Source organism: Limulus polyphemus, unplaced genomic scaffold, assembly GCF_000517525.1.
Source record: "Limulus polyphemus unplaced genomic scaffold, Limulus_polyphemus-2.1.2 Scaffold1012, whole genome shotgun sequence".
Taxonomy (NCBI): Eukaryota; Metazoa; Arthropoda; class Merostomata; order Xiphosura; family Limulidae; genus Limulus; species Limulus polyphemus.
The window spans coordinates 136534-154944 of NW_013666622.1; the positions used below are offsets into that span (position 1 = coordinate 136534).

The 18411-nt window shown below is 37.2% G+C and overlaps 1 protein-coding gene across 3 annotated transcripts in view; it reads right to left on the minus strand.

The window, feature by feature from the left end:
• The window catches only part of LOC106461695 (cell death protein 3-like), a 68808-nt gene that overhangs the window by 17366 nt on the left and 33031 nt on the right, over positions 1-18411 (minus strand). For all 3 annotated transcript variants that reach the window (XM_013921543.2, XM_022388716.1, XM_022388715.1), the window contains exons 3-6: positions 17558-17780; positions 15601-15677; positions 13893-14063; positions 13268-13487 (exon numbers count right to left, since the gene is read on the minus strand). In XM_013921543.2, the coding sequence (XP_013776997.1) occupies positions 13268-13487; positions 13893-14063; positions 15601-15677; positions 17558-17780 (691 nt within the window). The remainder of the gene's footprint in view (positions 1-13267; positions 13488-13892; positions 14064-15600; positions 15678-17557; positions 17781-18411) is intronic.

Here is an 18411-nt window from a genome sequence, read left to right on the forward strand (position 1 = left end):
ATTTATTATGTTTTTAATTATTTTATTATAAACTATATTCTATATATATTTGTCATGTGTAGTAAACTATATTCAACATTGTTATTTATTATGTTTTTAATTATTTTATTATAAACTATATTCTATATATATTTGTCATGTGTAGTAAACTATATTCAACATTGTTATTTATTATGTTTTTAATTATTTTATTATAAACTATATTCTATATTATATAACTGAGATATGATTTTGTATTTCTTGTGTAATCATGAGGCAGAGGAACAGAAGTCTACATCTGGCTTCTGATACTTCTAGCCAGGTGCAGCAGCCTACAATATCAGCGTATTGTACAGAATCAACTAAATACAAGTCTAGACACCCTCATCAGAAGCATATCGCTAACAAACTTGCCAATTTTATTTCCAGTACACTTTAACCATTCTTAGTGGCATAGTCAAAAGATTTTCAAGATCTAATGACAGTCATGTATTCTCGGTATATTCTTCCCAGTCACAAGCATCTGTACACAATGTTGTATTGACAAAAGGTTTGATGAAGCCCAACAAAAAGTCATCTCTCTATTGAATCTTGTCCTCATCATCAATGTCACTGTGGATATCTGGTGTAGTAAACAAGTTCACAGCTTTCTTGGAGTCACGGGTCATTTTATACTTGACTGGAAAATGCAAACAGTCATGTTGGTATTTCAAGGGATGTCACACATCTGATAAATTTGCAGCTCAATATAATGAAATAATAAATCTCTTTAACATCAACAACAAGGTGTCATATGTGAAATCTGACAATGCATCCAATATGATCAAGGCTTTCTGCTTGCCTGGATTTGAACTGCAAACACTATTTAGTGTGAGAGATGGTGATAGCTCATTTACAGATAGTGATTCAGAAGATGAACTTTTAGATGAATTTAAATCAGCAGACAATTTATCCTAATTTTTCCTGAACATAACCTTTGCTTTTCCCACATGCTACAGCTTGTAGTTAGGGATGGCATGAATAAAGCTTGACACTGCTGAAAGTAATTTCCAAAGCATCAGCCATCATGTCCTACATTTGAAAATCTATGTAAGCAAAGTCAGTAACATCAACACAATGGAACTCAGAAATTAAGATGATTAAGTCTCTACTGAAGATTCCCAGAAATTGGTTAATCTAGATACTGGTACATTGAAACTTACCTTCCCTGATCAAACTGTGCTTGCAGATTTGGTGACAATACTGACACCTTTTGAAAGACAACATATTTCAGACAGGGTCAGAACATTGTTACCTCCAGTTATGTAATGTCATGTGTTTATGAGCTGTTAGCCAAGATTGACAACATGCAGTCCAGGTATAATTTCAATCTTGTCTCTGCACTGACGAAATCTGATCACACCTGGCTGTCTCAGTATGAGCAACATGGTGTCCTCTACTTGGCTGTGGCATTGGCTGCCAGATTTAAACTTGACTGGTGTTTCACTAGACCTATGGTCTATGAATCCAATTGAATGCTCCTGCAGCAAGAAAGTTTCCTCAAGAAATAATCCTACAACCATGGAACCAAAAGAAGACTGTATATCCCCCCCCCCCTCATAAATAAAGTAAGCTCTTTAGTTTCTTTGCTCCCTCCAAAAAAAAACCAGCCACCTCTTATTCAGAGGATAGAGAGATCAACATCTACCTTGATGGTCCTTGCATTTCTGAAGAAAGCAGCCCACTAGATTATTGGAAGATTCATGAAAAATACTTTCCTACCCTATCTATACTAGCCAAATGCTACCTGAGTGTTCTAACATCTTCTGCCCTCATTGAGTGTTTGTTTAGCACTGGAGGCAAAACCCTCAGACCCGATTGCTGCCACCTCACTGACAAGATATTTGAGAATGATGAACAGTTATAATATCTATAAGTCTCTTTAAAAAATATATTTTTTGTTCTAAAGCTTTGTTATTGCATTTTGAAAAAGTAAAGTATTGAAATGTTGTTATTTGTTTCAATTTCTAGAAAGTTTGTTTCATAAGATAAAATAATTGAAATCTTTCATCTGCTATTTTATCACTATTGCATATCACCTGACAAAGTATTCACGAATACATTCCTATGTATTCTTATTTTCCCTGTATTGGTCTTCATATTCATAAAAAATATGAAATATTAATATTTATATTCGATTACATATCTCCAGTATTTGCCGAATCCCCGAGAAAGACAGTCAGGGTTGTAAACCCATTTTGTTCAATTTCAGTCGAGTCATTTTGACAGAGATAGGTTGTTACAGGCTAACCTGAAGCTCTGCACACACACACTGATTATTTAGTCTGTTAATATATTTTGTTGCCCACTGCTATGATTGTTTGTTGTGGTTTTATTTTTCAATATCCATGCTGACATCACTTTTTGACATTGTTTCACAGGATATACTCATTACTTCATGTGTTCATGTCACTGGGAATGTAGCTATATGTCCACCTACTTCCTCTTTCAAAATATGACAAGTCTTTAGCTTGACAGTTTTAAAACATTTTTCTGAAAAAAATAAAATAAAATAATATATAGACAAATTAAGATAGGAATTTGAAAAATATTTCCTTTATTTTGTTTGTATGAGCTTTAACATAAATATGTGGTTCAGGAAGTCATTGAAATTGTCTTGTTCTAGCTACTTTGTTTCTCTGTTCTCTAGAGTAGATAATGGCTAATTTGCCTGAGAAGATACAAAAGTAACATACAGTATCTAGTTTGAAAGGATTAGTGACTTTAATATACTTTGCTGGCCGAGTTAATGTTGTGTAAATGCTACAGCCAACCAATGCTGTGCGAAAACAAAAGTCATGAGGTGACATCACTGACTGGACCAAGAAATAGAGCTTAACTGTTGAATACAGGCATACTTTCTTAGTTCATTTCATGACTAGTTGGCAGAGATTTATCTTCAGGGACAGAAAGCCAATGAACTATTCAGTGATCAAATGGATTTTTATCCACTTCTCAATGCAGGTATGCACACTACTTTTTTTTGTTGGGTCTAGATATTGTTTTCTCTTTCCATCAAACATGTCAAATCTGTATTTCTCACACAACTTAAAGAAAGCCCAGTCAAGTTATCAACACAGATTGCTCTCCTTACTTTCTGATCAAACCTGATGTTAGTGTAGGGAAATCAGTTTATCTGAAACTATCACAAGTATATAGAAAGGAGAAGTTTTGGTCACATAAAAACAAGCTTTATTGTAGATTTTCTGTTTTTGTTAACATGCCTACTGGCCCCTGTTTGATATCTCTGCCATAGAGAGTTCAAAGGAATGCTTTTACTGAAAGAATGACTTACTCTAGATGTACATGTACTTACCATGATCATCAGGAAAAGTTTAGGAAAGCAAGAGCAACTGAAAGTTATAATTTTCCTACATTGAAAATGTATTTCCGAAAGGTACTTACCTCCTCTCACATAAACAGCTATTCTTCTTCAGTGCTGCCCTCTATATGCAAAAACTTTCTCATATGTCACAAATCTTGAGCTTCCACGTATCCTATGTTCAACATAGTTCAACAGCATCTCGCATGTAAATCATCATGCGACACACCCTCCTGATGCATGCGACTCCCTAAATTTGATTCTACTGAACTATCATTTCGAGTTTTGGTAGAAAATGGAAGCACCAATTTTCAGTGGAGAGGAAGAGTGGGAAGTGTGAGACAAGGTAAGTACCTATCAGAAATACATTTTCTGTATTGGAAAATTACAACTTCTGATACGGTACATTACCTACGCTCACATAAATAACTAGAATCCCACACTGAATAGGTGGAGGGACCAGTGAGAGAGAAAAAAGAAGCACCCTTTTAAAGTGTCTGAAGAACACCCTAAAAGAGGAGATCCTCGCATCAGAAGATCATATGTGAGAAATTGCACCACTTCTGTACCAGATATACTCTTCACCCAGTGAAGAAAGAGGTGACACAAACATCGGTGGAAAATGGGAGGGGCCACATCCAAAAGGAAGAGAAGATTGGTTGGATAAGGATCTGAACCATCCGATTCTGAATCTCAAATCTTTAGATGACCATAATTTGGATGAGAGTAAAAAGAATGTGCCCCAAGGTGTAGAGTGGCTGTAGCGCAATGGACTGTACACAGCAAGTCAACTGCATGCAAAACCCAGCTACCAGGAACTGACATCCTCATGGGGTTAGGATGAGAAGGTAATGTACTGTATTGCAAGTTAATGATGTGGATTGGCACCCAGTAAGTTTGACACCACTTGTGGAAGTCTCCACAGGACTCCCATGCTGTTGCCAGCCACAACTCAATCCAAGCTCTGATCCAAAACACAGATGATCAGCCAAAAAGGACCAAACATACTGCTAGTGGATGACTCCACCAGACAGAACTGTTTTCCCAGCAGGTGATACAGTGAGTAGCCATGGATAAAATTTAAGAATCATTAGTTCGTGCAACTAATGATTAAAAGGAAGTTATAATTTTCCTATACTGAAAATGTATTTCCAATAGATACTTACGTCTTTTCACAAAATTAGCTATTCTCATTCAGTGTTGTCCTCTATATGCAAACAAGCCTTCTGCTCTCCCCTAGTGGAATTGCAAGATTTCAACATGTCTCTCATGCAAATCATCATGTATCACTTCCTGCATGTGACTCTCTTCTACACTTCTCTGCCAAACTATCACTTCGAAGTTTGACAGAAGATATCAGCACTGGATAAATGTTGGGAGGAAGGATGGGAAGTGTGACATGAGGTAAGTAACTATCAAAGTACACATAGTATAGGAAAATTATAACTTCTGATACAGTACTTACCTCCCTCACAAGATTAGCTAGAATCCACACTGATGACGAGGAGGGACTGGTGTGAGGGAACGACAGAAGTACCCCCAAAAGCATCTAAAGGAAAGCCCTGGAAATGAGAGATTCAGATCCAAAGAGGGGAACCACACCACTGCTGAGCCAGATATACTCTTCACCCAACTGCAAAATGTGTAAGATATAAGGGCAGAAAATGAGAGAAGCACATCTGAGTTAGAGAGAATGTGGTAAGAAAGTGATCCTAACCATAGAAATGAGAAAAGTGGATAAATAAAAGATGTACCCCTAGGTGTAGAGTGATTAGGGCTAAGCAGACCATACTCAGTAATTCAAACTGCAAACAAAACCTGAGCATGGAGGTACCGACATCCGTGTGGATTTCAAGTTAAAGAATACCTAGTCACTTGCCACATAGCGGGATCCATGAGATAGAGAAATAGATAAAGTCCACTGAAAAGAAAGTATGAATAAAAACTTACCAGTTAGAGGTGCACCAAAATCTGAAGAAAGGCCACAGGTGGTAGACAATACCCAGACAAAGAGGAAACCACAATATGATGAAGATAGTAGGAGATGAATGTACTGGGCGTGGTCCACATGCCAGACTGCAGAATCTCCTCAACTGGATGACAATGACAAGAACCAAGGGCAAAAAAGTGAGGTGTAGGATCTGATGGGAGGACACCTGGAACAAATTCCAGGAGGGAAGAATGTAGGGAGGAAGAAGGCAATCAAATCAAAAGACATACCCAATTGGTAAAGGTAGAAGGTGAAAAATCACTAAAAGAGGAGGATTGCCAGGGGATAGAGTCAGCAAAGTGTACCACAGAGGGAAGCAGTATGAGCAATATAACAACGATGAGCCCTGACCAGGCACAGAAGCCTATTCGGATCTGGTAGAGGGTAAAGATGGGAAATGGAAGGAAAGGAAATAAGGAGGAACCACCTCCCAAGCTGCTGACGTCTTGGGGAGAAGGAACAATCTGGATAAAGGAGAAGATAGGTAGGGTGATAAAGGGTATGTGAAACATCAATGGCTAACAAATCAGACCGTTAACGTCTACAGGCTAAGAGAAAAAGGAAATGTGTTTTAAGGGAAAGATGAAACATGGAATACGAGGCAAGTGGTTCAAACAGAGGTAAAGTAAGGGAATGGAAAACCATGTTAACATCCCAATCTGGAAAGGTAGGTCACCTGGGAGGGCAATGTATCCAGAAGAAACACAGGAGTATGGTAAAGACAGGGTAAGTAAAAACTTTGCGGTATAGGAAAAAATTAAAGGTAAGGGATAAGGCTGCCCGATATCCCAAAAGCAAAGAAACAAAAGACCCACGGTGAAAGAGCCAGATGAAAAATTCTAACATACGAGCCATGGTAGGTCGGTCAGCAGGAAACCCCTATTTGTAGACCAATGACAAAATACCTTCCACTTGTGTTGGTTAACCTCTATGGAAGATGGACGGATAGAACCAGCTAACAAGGAAGTGAGTCAACGTGTGACACCAGATCTTCTCGCCAAGGACTGGACAAAAGCCAGGTGTGAAAATGTTTAGGGTAGGGTGGGATGCATGTCATGTGACCAAGGTTGATGAAGAAGGTAGGGAGAAAGTTGAAGAGGAACAGAATGGGAGAGGAGCAGTTGCTGTAACTGTAGAAACCAAGGCTGAGCTGGCCAATAAGGAGCAAACAGGAGGACCCGACAAAGAATGGTAAATGAAGTAATCGGATGGGTGGGTACACATAAAAATACTTATGTGACCAATTCTGGCTGAAGGCAATGAGTACCAGAGCTTGGGAATGAGGCATAGGCACCAAAAGAGAGGTACCTTGTTGCCAAGTCCTGTAGCAAAGGCATCCACATGGGGAGAATCCCACCAATGGCAAAGATCCTAAAAAGATCTAATGACCACTCTGTGGCATATATCCAGTCAGGGCATCAAATATGATCCACTACCAGATTGAAAACACCCAGCACATGACATGCAATAATATGAATGTGATGTGCATGGGCCCAGTATAAGAGATCCAATGTCCGACAACAGAGGTCTCTGGACCAGGTGCTCCCTTGGTGGTTGATATATGCCACCACCATAGAATTGTCTGAATGAAGTGATGCAATGCCCAATGTACAGCTAGAAGTTCAAGAACATTGATACGCAAAGTGCTTTATACTGCTGAACAATGGCCCAAAGTCACCTGGTGATTGAAGGGATGCATCCATGAAAAGATGTAGATCTGGATGTGGGGAGGAAGTGGCAAGCCTACCGATGTATGGGCTTTGTCCAACCACCAAAGCAGATTGTCTCACAGGGAAAAATGGAAAGAGGATCCTAAACAAGGTTCCATCAATCAATAAGCACTCACTGAAGGGATCTCATATGGACACAACCAACGAGGACCAGTGATGTCACTAATAACCACATCCCCAAAAGCGATAGAACCTCGCGAGCAGTAAGTGATTGAGCCGAGAGGGCGTGGTGAACCAACAGTTCCATTGAACAAAGTCAAAAAGGAGAAGACTAGGCCAGACTAATATGAGTGTTGAAAAAGTCCCCCTAATGGACAAGATATTGAGTGGGTTTCAGAAAGTACTTCTCCAGTTTGATCAACCAGTCCATGCAATCTGCCTCAGAAAGGAGCTGCTGAGTAAGATTGGCCAATTCCTGTTATGAATGAGCCAAAATAAGCCAGTCATCCATGTAATAATGAAATTGCAGCTTCAGAGTATGGAGATGTCGAGCAAAAGCTTGGACTACTCGGCAAAATACATAAAGTGTCGAGGTAAGTCCAAAGGGTAGGGCCTGAAATTGATAAACCACCCCAAGATGGACAAACCAAAGATAAGGATGAGACTGAGGTGATATTGGTATATGTAGGTAAGCACTGGAGACATCCATTTTGGTCATCCACAACCCCGGAGATAACACCCATCTCAAGGTGAGAAAAGACTCCATGGGGAACAAGGGTAGTTTAACAAATTGGTTAAGGCGAGATAAATTGATTACCAGCTGCCAATCCCCAGTTTTCTCGGGAACAACGAAAAGGTAGGAATAAAAACTTCTGTAAGGATGGGGAACAGATTCGATGGCACACTGCAAAAGCAATTCCTGAACTGCTTCTGACAGATGCTGGCTGGTCACAGAATCTTGAGGAGGAGGGAAGGAAACAGGGTAAGAAGAGATGGGAGGTGGCAAAAAAAACTGGACAACAAATCCTTCTAACAGAACCTGAAACATACATTGATTGCCAATGAAGGAATGCCAGCAATGAAGAAATTCAAACACTTGAGATCCCACTGGACCAGAATCCATTGGGTAGTCACCAGTACTGGTGGAAACGAGGGAGGGGGTGCATCATCGAGGAAAGCAACAAAAAGAAGGGACGGGTAAGGACAAAAGGGCTACAATATTCATCATAAGGGTGGATTATTGTTGGACTGATGTCACCTGAGTGAGGCTCTAGAATTTTGGGGACCATATCAAAAATGTAATGCCTCAGAAATGATGCCATACATAAATTCCTAAGATATGTCGAGGGTAAACAGACCTGAGCCAATATGGTATCATGATATATAATGTCCCAACAACAAAAAAGCTATGTATGTAATGCCAGAGCCGAAGATGAAATGTGGGCTAAAGTGGGGAGAGAAGGGCAAGGGTATCTTCAGAAAAGGAATTCTGTGGAGACCTTCAGATAGGAGGTGTAAGCAAGAACATTGGGCATGGGTAAGACTGATAGATGACTCGGAAGCCCCCCCCCCCCAAACTAGGCAATAAGAAACTTAACAACTGCTGGTCTAAAAATGGATAGTAAGCACGATGGTAGGAACGAGCAAACTGATCTGAAGTCCACGGGGGGCATGTCATGCTGATCCTTTCACTTAATTGAGAGACAAAGTGATCAGTATGAACCCGAATATCAGTTGAGGGAAGAAAAACCAAAGAGGGCTTGGAAGATTGTTCATGCAGTAAGGAAGGACGAGGTGAATAAGAAATAGGGAAAGGGATAAAAAGTCATAAACCTGAGACACAAAATCCATAAAGATCACATTAGGCCTAGTAGACTCATTGGGTTGGGAATAGGAAGGGATGGCAAAATCTGGAGGTGGACAAAGACAATCTAAGTCCTTGTCAGTCAACACAAGATCAGCCTGGGCGATGTCCGGGGACAAGGGTTGTCCCATGTCATGTCGATCTCCCGGCATATAAAAGCAGATAAATCCATTATCAGGTCGCCTACAGTAAGTACATGCTGAAGATGGTGCCACCACTCACAGTAGCAACTACAGCACGAAAGTAAAACATGGGCTATTGTGACTTGAGTGTCAAAAAGGCCATAAATTGGTGGATTAGTCCCAAATAAAGGAAAATGATGACTTAAAAAACTGTGACTAATGAGTAGCCTAGCCAAGACAACTTCCTCCCTCCAATCCTTACAGAAACTAGATGGCCAAAGAACAACAGTACGTTTAATCTGGAAATGCTAACTGCCACAAAGCTGTGCCTTGATCACAGGACCATAGTCCATAAATGAAACAGGCAAGACAGTGACAGAGCAGACGGACTTAGCTGCAGTGTCAGCTAGCTCATTCCTGCGAATACCAACATGGCCAGGTATCCAGAAAAACTGGATAGAAATGAAAGACAGAGAAAAATGGGGAAGTCATTTTTCAATGAGAACAGAGTGAGACCTAGCATTAAGCAATTCCAGGGCCAGTAGACAACCAAGAGAGTCAGTGTAGTCAGTGTAAATAGTACAGTCAGTGTACTGCTTAGCTTCTATGTGATTCAAGGCAAGAGAAAGATCATACAACTCAGCAGTTAACACAGAAAGGAGATCCTGTGAGCAACCACTGAGCCACAAAGTCACCTAATTTTGAACCAGCCATAAAAACAGGAACAGAAGAATGGTTCAAAAGATGTTCAGCAAAGAGAAGACAGTACTTCCAATCAGGAGTATCTGCCTTCGTCAGCCTGGTAATGATGGTAATGATTCATGGAGAGATGGGCTGATCATTGAGTAACATCATCCAATGACAGACCCAATTCACCAAGCTGTGCCTGGACATGAACATCAAAAGGAGAAATGGAAGACTGTCTATTCCGAAAGAGCATAGCCCACTGAGGAAGAATGACACAATCCTAGGTGGGATGCTGTGGTAAGGAATGAAGCTTAGTAGCATCTTGTAAAGAATATTGCAAACAGAGGAGGTGAAGATGAGATTCGTGGGACTCAATCAATATACATACTCTGGACTAGTGAAGTGCTGACAACCCCAAACAGAGCCGAAGCCAGAGATGGTGAATAGGGTCCAACATCTTAAAGGTAGAGGCCCTGGCTGATCCATAGACCCATAGTCTAGCTTGGATTGACTGAGGGCACAATAGATCTTGAGCATATAACATCGATCAGCTCCCCAAGAAGTGGAAGAGAGGACACAGAGCCCCTATACACTTAACACGAAGCTACTTAACATCATGAATAAAAGTCAGTTTGCAGTCAAATACAAGTCCCAAGAACTTTGTTTTAGCCACCAGGAAAAAAACATCTCTACTGAGACGGAGCTCAAGATCAGGATGCAAACCCTACTGGTGGCAAAAGTGCATGCAAACAGTTTTAGATGAGGAAAAGGTGAAAGCATTTGCTATGGTCCACTGCAATAAGCATGTGTGGGCAGTCTGAAGCTGCTGCTCAATAAAGCTCATGTTTGATAACCAACTTGAGATGTGGAAGTTCCTGTGTGAAAGAACAAACAGGGAAGGGTCCAAAAATAGGTATGAATAAAAATGGAAAAATGGCCATGCAACCTATAGGAGTGGAGATCCAGCAAAATGTCAAACCTCCACGTGGTATCATAGGCCTTCTGAAGATCAAAGAAAATGGACACAAGATGTTCTCTCTTGAGGAAGGCTTCTCTGATCAAGGTTCAAAGTCGAATCAGGCGGTCCATGGAGGAGCACTGATGATGGAACCTACATTGGGTGGATGAGAAGAGGTTGTTTGATTCAAGGAACCAAACTAGACGAGCATTAACCATCCTCTCCAAAAACTTACAGAGACAGTTAGTAAAAGCAATTGGACATTAACACAAGCCTGCAAATTTAAACTTTGGAAAAGTTGTTTTGGTTTTAATAATGCATATACCATAATTCCTGTGCACAGAAAATAATATTAATTTTTATCTATCATGTAAGGAATTCTTACAAATTGAGAATAAAAAACACTCTTACTTCAATCAAATTATTATTAACCACAATGAACATTTTTTATTATGTATACTAAAAAATACAAACAAACTGAAGAAAAGGAAAGAACATTGATGTCAAACGAATATACATCCTCATTGATTCAAATTTTTTGTGTGTGTGAAATCTGCGTCTATTAGTCTCAAAATTATGTTTCATGGTCTTTCTTTTATGTATTGCATTATGACATTTTGTGAAAAATCTGTATGTGATGGAGAAAAATGGATATCATTTTTGGATTCAGTGTACAGAAATTATTGTAGAACATGTAAACATTTCAACACAGTAAAACCATTGCAGGCCTGTGTAATTAGAAAGAATCTTGGGATCCTTTCCAGGCTTTCAAAAAAGTAGAACAACAGTCTTACATCATGTATCAGAAAAACATTCTCCTGCCAAATCTGGTTAAAAACAACTAGAAGAAGGGCAAAAGAGGCTGGATAGACATGGTGCAACATCTCATAGCAACTGTTAATGGGACCAACTGATGAAATGCCAGACCAATGAAGAGCAATCTTAAGTTCCACCAGTGTAAATGGGTGATAATAGTCAGACGATTAGCCCAAAAGGAAAGAGGTGATTGCTCTGCCCAAGACTTGATGGCCAAAAGGCAGGGGAAGAAACAGAAGTGCTGGAGAGATAAACAATGCTCTCCTTGAGAGTAATGGGTATGCTCTGTACATCAGCAACTTCCTAGCCATTGAAGAGCAAAATGGAAAGGTGATGGGAAGCATACTTCCCATTGACCTTCTGAATCTTTTCCCAGATGACTTTGGAACTGGTGGTAGAAGAGATGCTGGAGGTGAACTTAATCCAAGATTCTTTCTGGCTTTGACATCTGGCCTGCCGATCATGAGCATGGGTCCACTGGAAAGCAATGCAGTTGGAAAAAGTGGGATATTGTGCAAAAGGCATTCCAGGCCCGTGTCTGAGCCTTCTGGAAGGCAGGAGACCACCATGGAAAACATGACGAGGTTTTAGGGATAGAATGAACAGCAAATCTCTCTAAACCTTTCTTAATAAAAAAGGGAGACATTTGTCCTAATGATTTCTCAATCAAAGAATGAAGGATGAGAAAATGGGATACAGGAACAGTAGGAGGTGGGGATTGGAGATCAGTCTTCCAATCGTGTTCGCATTCCAATCAACAAGATTTTTTTTTTTGCAAGTCACTGGGTTGAGAATCCATAGAAAGGAAAAACTTCAGTGCCCATTGACCACACTCACCATGGAGTCCTACAAGGGGACGCACTACAATACTAAAGCCGAGCATTGTAGAGATGCCAGGGTCTCGTTGGCATTATACCCAAACACCAGTATTAGAAATAATGTCCACAACACCCACTGAGAACTTCTAACACTGGTGCTTGGTTGACCCTAGCCCAATTAGATCAGCTGATTGACCCTGGGTGAGTCACCACAAGGCCACCCATCTACAGGAATTCAAGGCCAAGGTGGTGCATTAAAGTGCCACTGACCTAAATTGACCATTTAGTGACACCTCTCAATCACCAGGATCCTCTCCTCCCTTTCATGGGTCACCACGCATGATAAACATGTGGGTGAATGTTTAGATCCCAGAGGAGGTTGGCTGAAAATACAGAACCTTCCCTGCGAGGTCCCCTCACCACGTACCTTGAGGGGTTTATAGCCTTCAATCTTATTTGTTTATGGAGACACAAACTAGAAAGTCAGATCCACTTGACAAACCCACCTGTTATATCATCTCTTTGAGATACTGTTAATAATTTTCTCTGATGTAAGAACTAAATAGGGAAAGTTTTAATCTATCACATAACATATTATATTGTTTTCAGTACAGAGTATTGTCTGTTTCGTTTTCAGTTTGAAAGTTTCTCTCGTAGTATTCAGAAAGAGCAGCAAAGGGAATTACCTTAAGCTCCTCATGTCTCAGTTAGAAAGCCAGATAAGTTATAAATAGTTATAGGTCATTGTTTGATTTGTGTGTTATTATTCTGTGTTCTTTGGTTCATTATGGAAGTAAATAAAATTATTTCGTGCAAGTATCATCATTTAAAAATATAGGCTTAAATTCCATCAGCAACTAACCAATTTATGTAAAAATACAAAACTTGAATTTCTTTTAAAAAATTCTCATCAATGCAAGAGTTGCGTATATTCAAACAAGGCAGAAAACATTCAAGAATCCAATTTAGTTTTCAGCAACCATCCAAAATATACATACTTACTTCCACGACATGCTTGGAAGAAAAACATCTTAGGTTTCCCCTGCAGTAATGGGCAACTTTCATTGTTAAAATAATCAAGTATTTTCTCTACTTGAACCTCTTCTGCATCTGTACCATAAACAATATCATATTCTCCATGACTCAATATGATCACTACACAGGAATTTACGTGTTCATGTTCTGGCTTTTTTGAGAATGCTTCGATGACATCAATCATTTGCTGTATCAAGAATCAGAAAATACCTGTACATAAACTAACAGTATACTATCAAAATCATCAACTATGAATATATATCAAGAAATATGAAAGAAAATTACAATAAATGTAATCTTAATAAACATTTATAGACTAATTCAGTATTGATCACAACAGTAAAGTTTATTTTCCACATTAATTATCTTTGCTTGCTGTTCTCATCAACTTTTGTATGTTTATGAATAATTTATATTTTTAAAGTAGTCTTCACTTCAGCATACTGCAATGTGTGTTGTAATCAATTAAAGTTAACAAATCCATATAACTTATGACCAAGTTACTAAAATAGAATATTTTAGTCTCAAAATTCATGTTTATTTTTTTATGCATAAAAAAACAAAAAAAACACTAATTCTTTAGTTCTCTCACCTGAGATGTCTGATCTGTTTTTAAAGTCACTTCAAAACCAAGCTCATGGAACACCATATTAAGTTTTCTTGCATCTCCTTCAGATCCATACCTTTCATCCATTAGTTTTTGGAAGTCAACATTGTTAATAATTAAACAGTATCCTCGTGGGCATGAAGACATTTTATAGCACTAGACAATAATGAAATTTAAGGTTTACAAAAGTGAATGAGCTACACTTTCATTTATATCTTGATCATACTTTTAACATCTTAAACATAAGTATCCATGAGCAAATAATATGGCACATTTTCACATTGTCCTCTATTACTATTGATTTTAACTTTTTTTTAAAATACTAGTGATTCAGAGGTACCAGGCTATCTAGTAATACTCGGCACCAGCCAAGTGTCGAAGTTAGGCATCTAAGCCCTAATCTTTGTGGTAACTAACACGGTACTGAAAGTTATAGTCAATAATTGGTTTAGTTGTAAAAAAACATGTTCCTAGCAACAAAAACTGCCTACCTGCTGAAAGTCAGGGATTCAGAGAATAATAGGTGTTAGTAACAGGCATGGCTTGAGAAGTGGATTTTTGGGGAAGGTGGGGGTTTGGAGAACAATAGGGGTTAGGGTTTGAGAAGTTGGGGCTAGGCATTGAAAATTGAAAGTAAAACTTGAATGTTCTGTTGGTGATTATTTAGTTAAATGTAATAAATGTCAATTTTGTTTTTGTTTCTAATTTTTTGTGTAAGTTGTTTTTTTGGGGGGTGAGGCAAGGGGAGAACCTGGTCACGGTTGACACCTGACTCCAGCCAAATTTTACCACCCGTGCATCCCTCAAAAATACTAGTTAGTTCCATTCTTCAGTTACACGTTTTTGTCAGACACTACATAACAATAATGCAAATGAAACTCTGATGACCTTGATTATTATTTTTTTTAATGTAAGAAATACATTAAATTTAAGGAAATAAAAGTTTAGTTAAAAAATATGTGGCTTTAGAAAAGAAAAGCATATTATATAGACAGACAGACACACACATATAAATATGTTTTAGGAACTTGTGATTTATGAACCAAGCCTAAAGTGGATCAAAATTATCTTGCTGTGACAGTTGGCAAGATCTAAACCAATTATGCTAACAATTACATAAATTTAATTACATGCTTATGCAAAATTAATAAAAACTAATTAGAATCAAGTTTAATTCTCTGTAAGATGGTGTATAGTTATCATTATTAAATACTATAAAATAGCAATGAAAAATACACATTTTAAGGATTTGTAATTTATGAGATAAGCCTATAGGGGACTAAACTCCACTTGCTAATTAAATAACTAAATAACATATACTAGAAATCAAAGGCTTACCAACTGAAAGCTAAAAAAATAGTATAGAGAGCATTCATATTAAATATTTGTATACAGCAATGGACGACAATGCTCAAACTGGTTAAAACTGATGTTAAAATATTTCCAGCAACATTATTCACTATTTGTGTTATATTTACATAATTTAGCCTGACCATTAAATAAATCTGTATGCTCAGAAAAAATGAAAAGCACAAATATTATGCTGTTTTTCCTTTCTGTAGCTGGTAGGAATAAGGGAAACAGTTAATTTTATTATTAGTACAGCAATTACTGGTTTTACATCCTGTGTCAAATTCCTAGTACATGCATACCAACTCATAGGTGAATTCTTTAAAATAACACACAGACTTACATCAGAATCTTCCCTCCATTTGGTGGCAGGTATTACTCGTAGTTGATTAATTCCTTGGTTATCTGACTGGGTATGGCCTATATATAAAGGAAACAGCTATGATTTCCAATTCATAAATTTTTCAACCTCAACTTTTGGTGAATCCAAAATTATCAAAACAAATTATTGAAGGAAAAATATTTCTATAATGTTTTTGTAATATTATCCTTACATTCTTCACCAGAGAAAGAACCATTCAATGTTTCAGGTACACACACACATACATATATATATAAAACAGGTACTTAACTAAATAACAGTCATAAAAAACAACATATCGTACAACAAATATACTCTAATCCACACAATGATTGTATTTATTTGTATTTCTTACTGTGGATGTAATTTTGTTTCAGACAGTGTGAAACATATGATCAAAATGCTAAATCACACATATTGCTCAGTTTTATCAATACACCACTCTAAAATTATAATGATTATGCTATAATACATCTGATGTCAGGAAACAAAAAGAATGTTAAACATGTAGGAAGCCAAAAATGGAGCAAATCTTCATTTTCACATTAAACACAATGTACTGAAGAAATGTAGCTGCGTTGCACAGTGTTTTGTTTTCAGATCAATGAGAAGCTGTAATGTAAATCTGTCACTTGTCAGAATGAAAAATGTTACATTACTTGGCAATTATACACATTCTAAGTATTTTGCTACTGTTCTAGTTGTTGTACCCATACATCAACCACTATGTAAAATACTTGATACACAGGTTATTTTACAAACACTAGCTTTTGTTTGTGCTCTTTCGTCTTAAAAAAACCCAGAAAATAATGAACTTAAGATAATCATAAAACTTTTGTATTAAACATATTGATGACATAGAATATTTTTACTTGTGCAGTGGAATGTTCTCTATAAAGTGTAATGGGTTGCAACAAACTACTCTGTGGGTGATTTTCAAATAATTCAAAAATCAATGTCATGTTTTCAGGTATAATTTTTGATGGTTAAGTCCCATAAGGATAAGTTTAAATCCAAAACAATAAGGCTCTCTCACCACCACTAAAAGAAAGTGAATTTTAGCTTCTACTTTACATCTTTCTTAAAATCACCTCTCCTCAAGTAATGGTACTCTCTTATAACACCAGTTGATTTCAATGTTACCATTAGATCATCAATTGTGTGATTATACAGACATCTTACATTCACCACAACCAAACAGCACTGTTCTTATTTTTAGTTCCTTATTTTAGTGATAATTCCAAGAACATAAATGAAAAAATTTGGTTTAAATTACTTTAAATCACATCAACTTTCATAATTTGATAAGCACTGTAGATTTAAGACTTGTATTAAAGCTGGGTGGTTAATGGAATTTGCTAACTGATTAATCATCAGGCTCATTAATTGATCAAATTTAACTAATCAATTATTCTCATGAAATGGCTAAAGAAAACACAAAAATTGGGTTTTGATACTCGTGGTGGGCAGAGAACAGACATCCCATTGTCGCAGGATTGTGTAGCTTTGTGCTTAACAACAAACACACATAATGACACTATTTCAATTACTTTGATAGTTTTTAGATGACGTATATTGCTAGTGTTTCATGATTATGTCAAGCAATGCACTTGACTGAAACGTATATAACATGGTTTGACAAAATGACTTTAAAAAAGGAATTATTAATTGAAATATAAGTACACTTACTATCAAAATTGTATCTGATATAGGATGATAGAAATTAAAACTGTCACAATATGGATGTGTTTCTGTTACACAAAACACTTCAGTATTTTTTTTAATTCCTTTTTCACTGCAGTTTAAAATCCAGAATTTCACTGTTTTCTTTAGTCTTGCAATACTAGTAACAGCATGCAATTTGAATCATTATAATAACCTCAAAAGCTTTATTTTTTCCATAAGCATGTTAAAACCTACAGTAGCTACTTTATCTCACCTATTCCGTTTACACTTGTATCCAGTCCATCATCTAAATTGATAAATGTTGACAGCTGTGCATTAGATGAAGGAGCATTTTCAAGATTTGGTTCAAGAATCAATGCTGCTTTGTAGTGTCCAGTTTCTACTAAGATTTCAAAAAATTTTTCAAAAGCATCTGGTCCTCTCCGAGGCAAGTCCAGCAACAATTTGTGCTTTTGGTCTACTTCAGTGTTTTCTGCCTATGAAAATTAAGTGTTGATTCAATTCGAAACCACACAAGGAACAGCTCCCCAAAATATTCACTGTGCATGTTTATGAGCATTTTAGGTTTAACTTATAATACTTTATCGTGTTAATAAAAATATTTTTTCAAATACAAGTAAGGTTCACCCTAAGTTCATTTAAATGCAACAGTACTGCTGTTACCTTCAGTTCATTAAAAATAGTATTTCTTACTACACACATAATGCATATTAAATTTCTTACTATGGATTTTTTTCATTCCACAAGTTTCTCTTTCTCCAGATATGGATAAAATTGTACAAATTCATACAGATTTCCTGCTGTTTTACACATATCTTCCCAACTTGTTAAATACTAAATATATGTTGGATAACCACAGAGATGCAAATGACCATTCAATTTAACCTCTATTACTAAAGTATAAAATTACATATATTCTTTACTTCAAATTCCACAGATTTAGTAGAATTAGTTAAACTTTAATACTGATTTCATTATAAGATGTATAACAAGTAATCTCCATAGCAGCTGACACAATTACAATCTAATTATATAAATATATATTATGTAAAAATTTAACATGTTAATTATAGATGTACAGCATACAACAAAAAAAAAAAAAAAAAA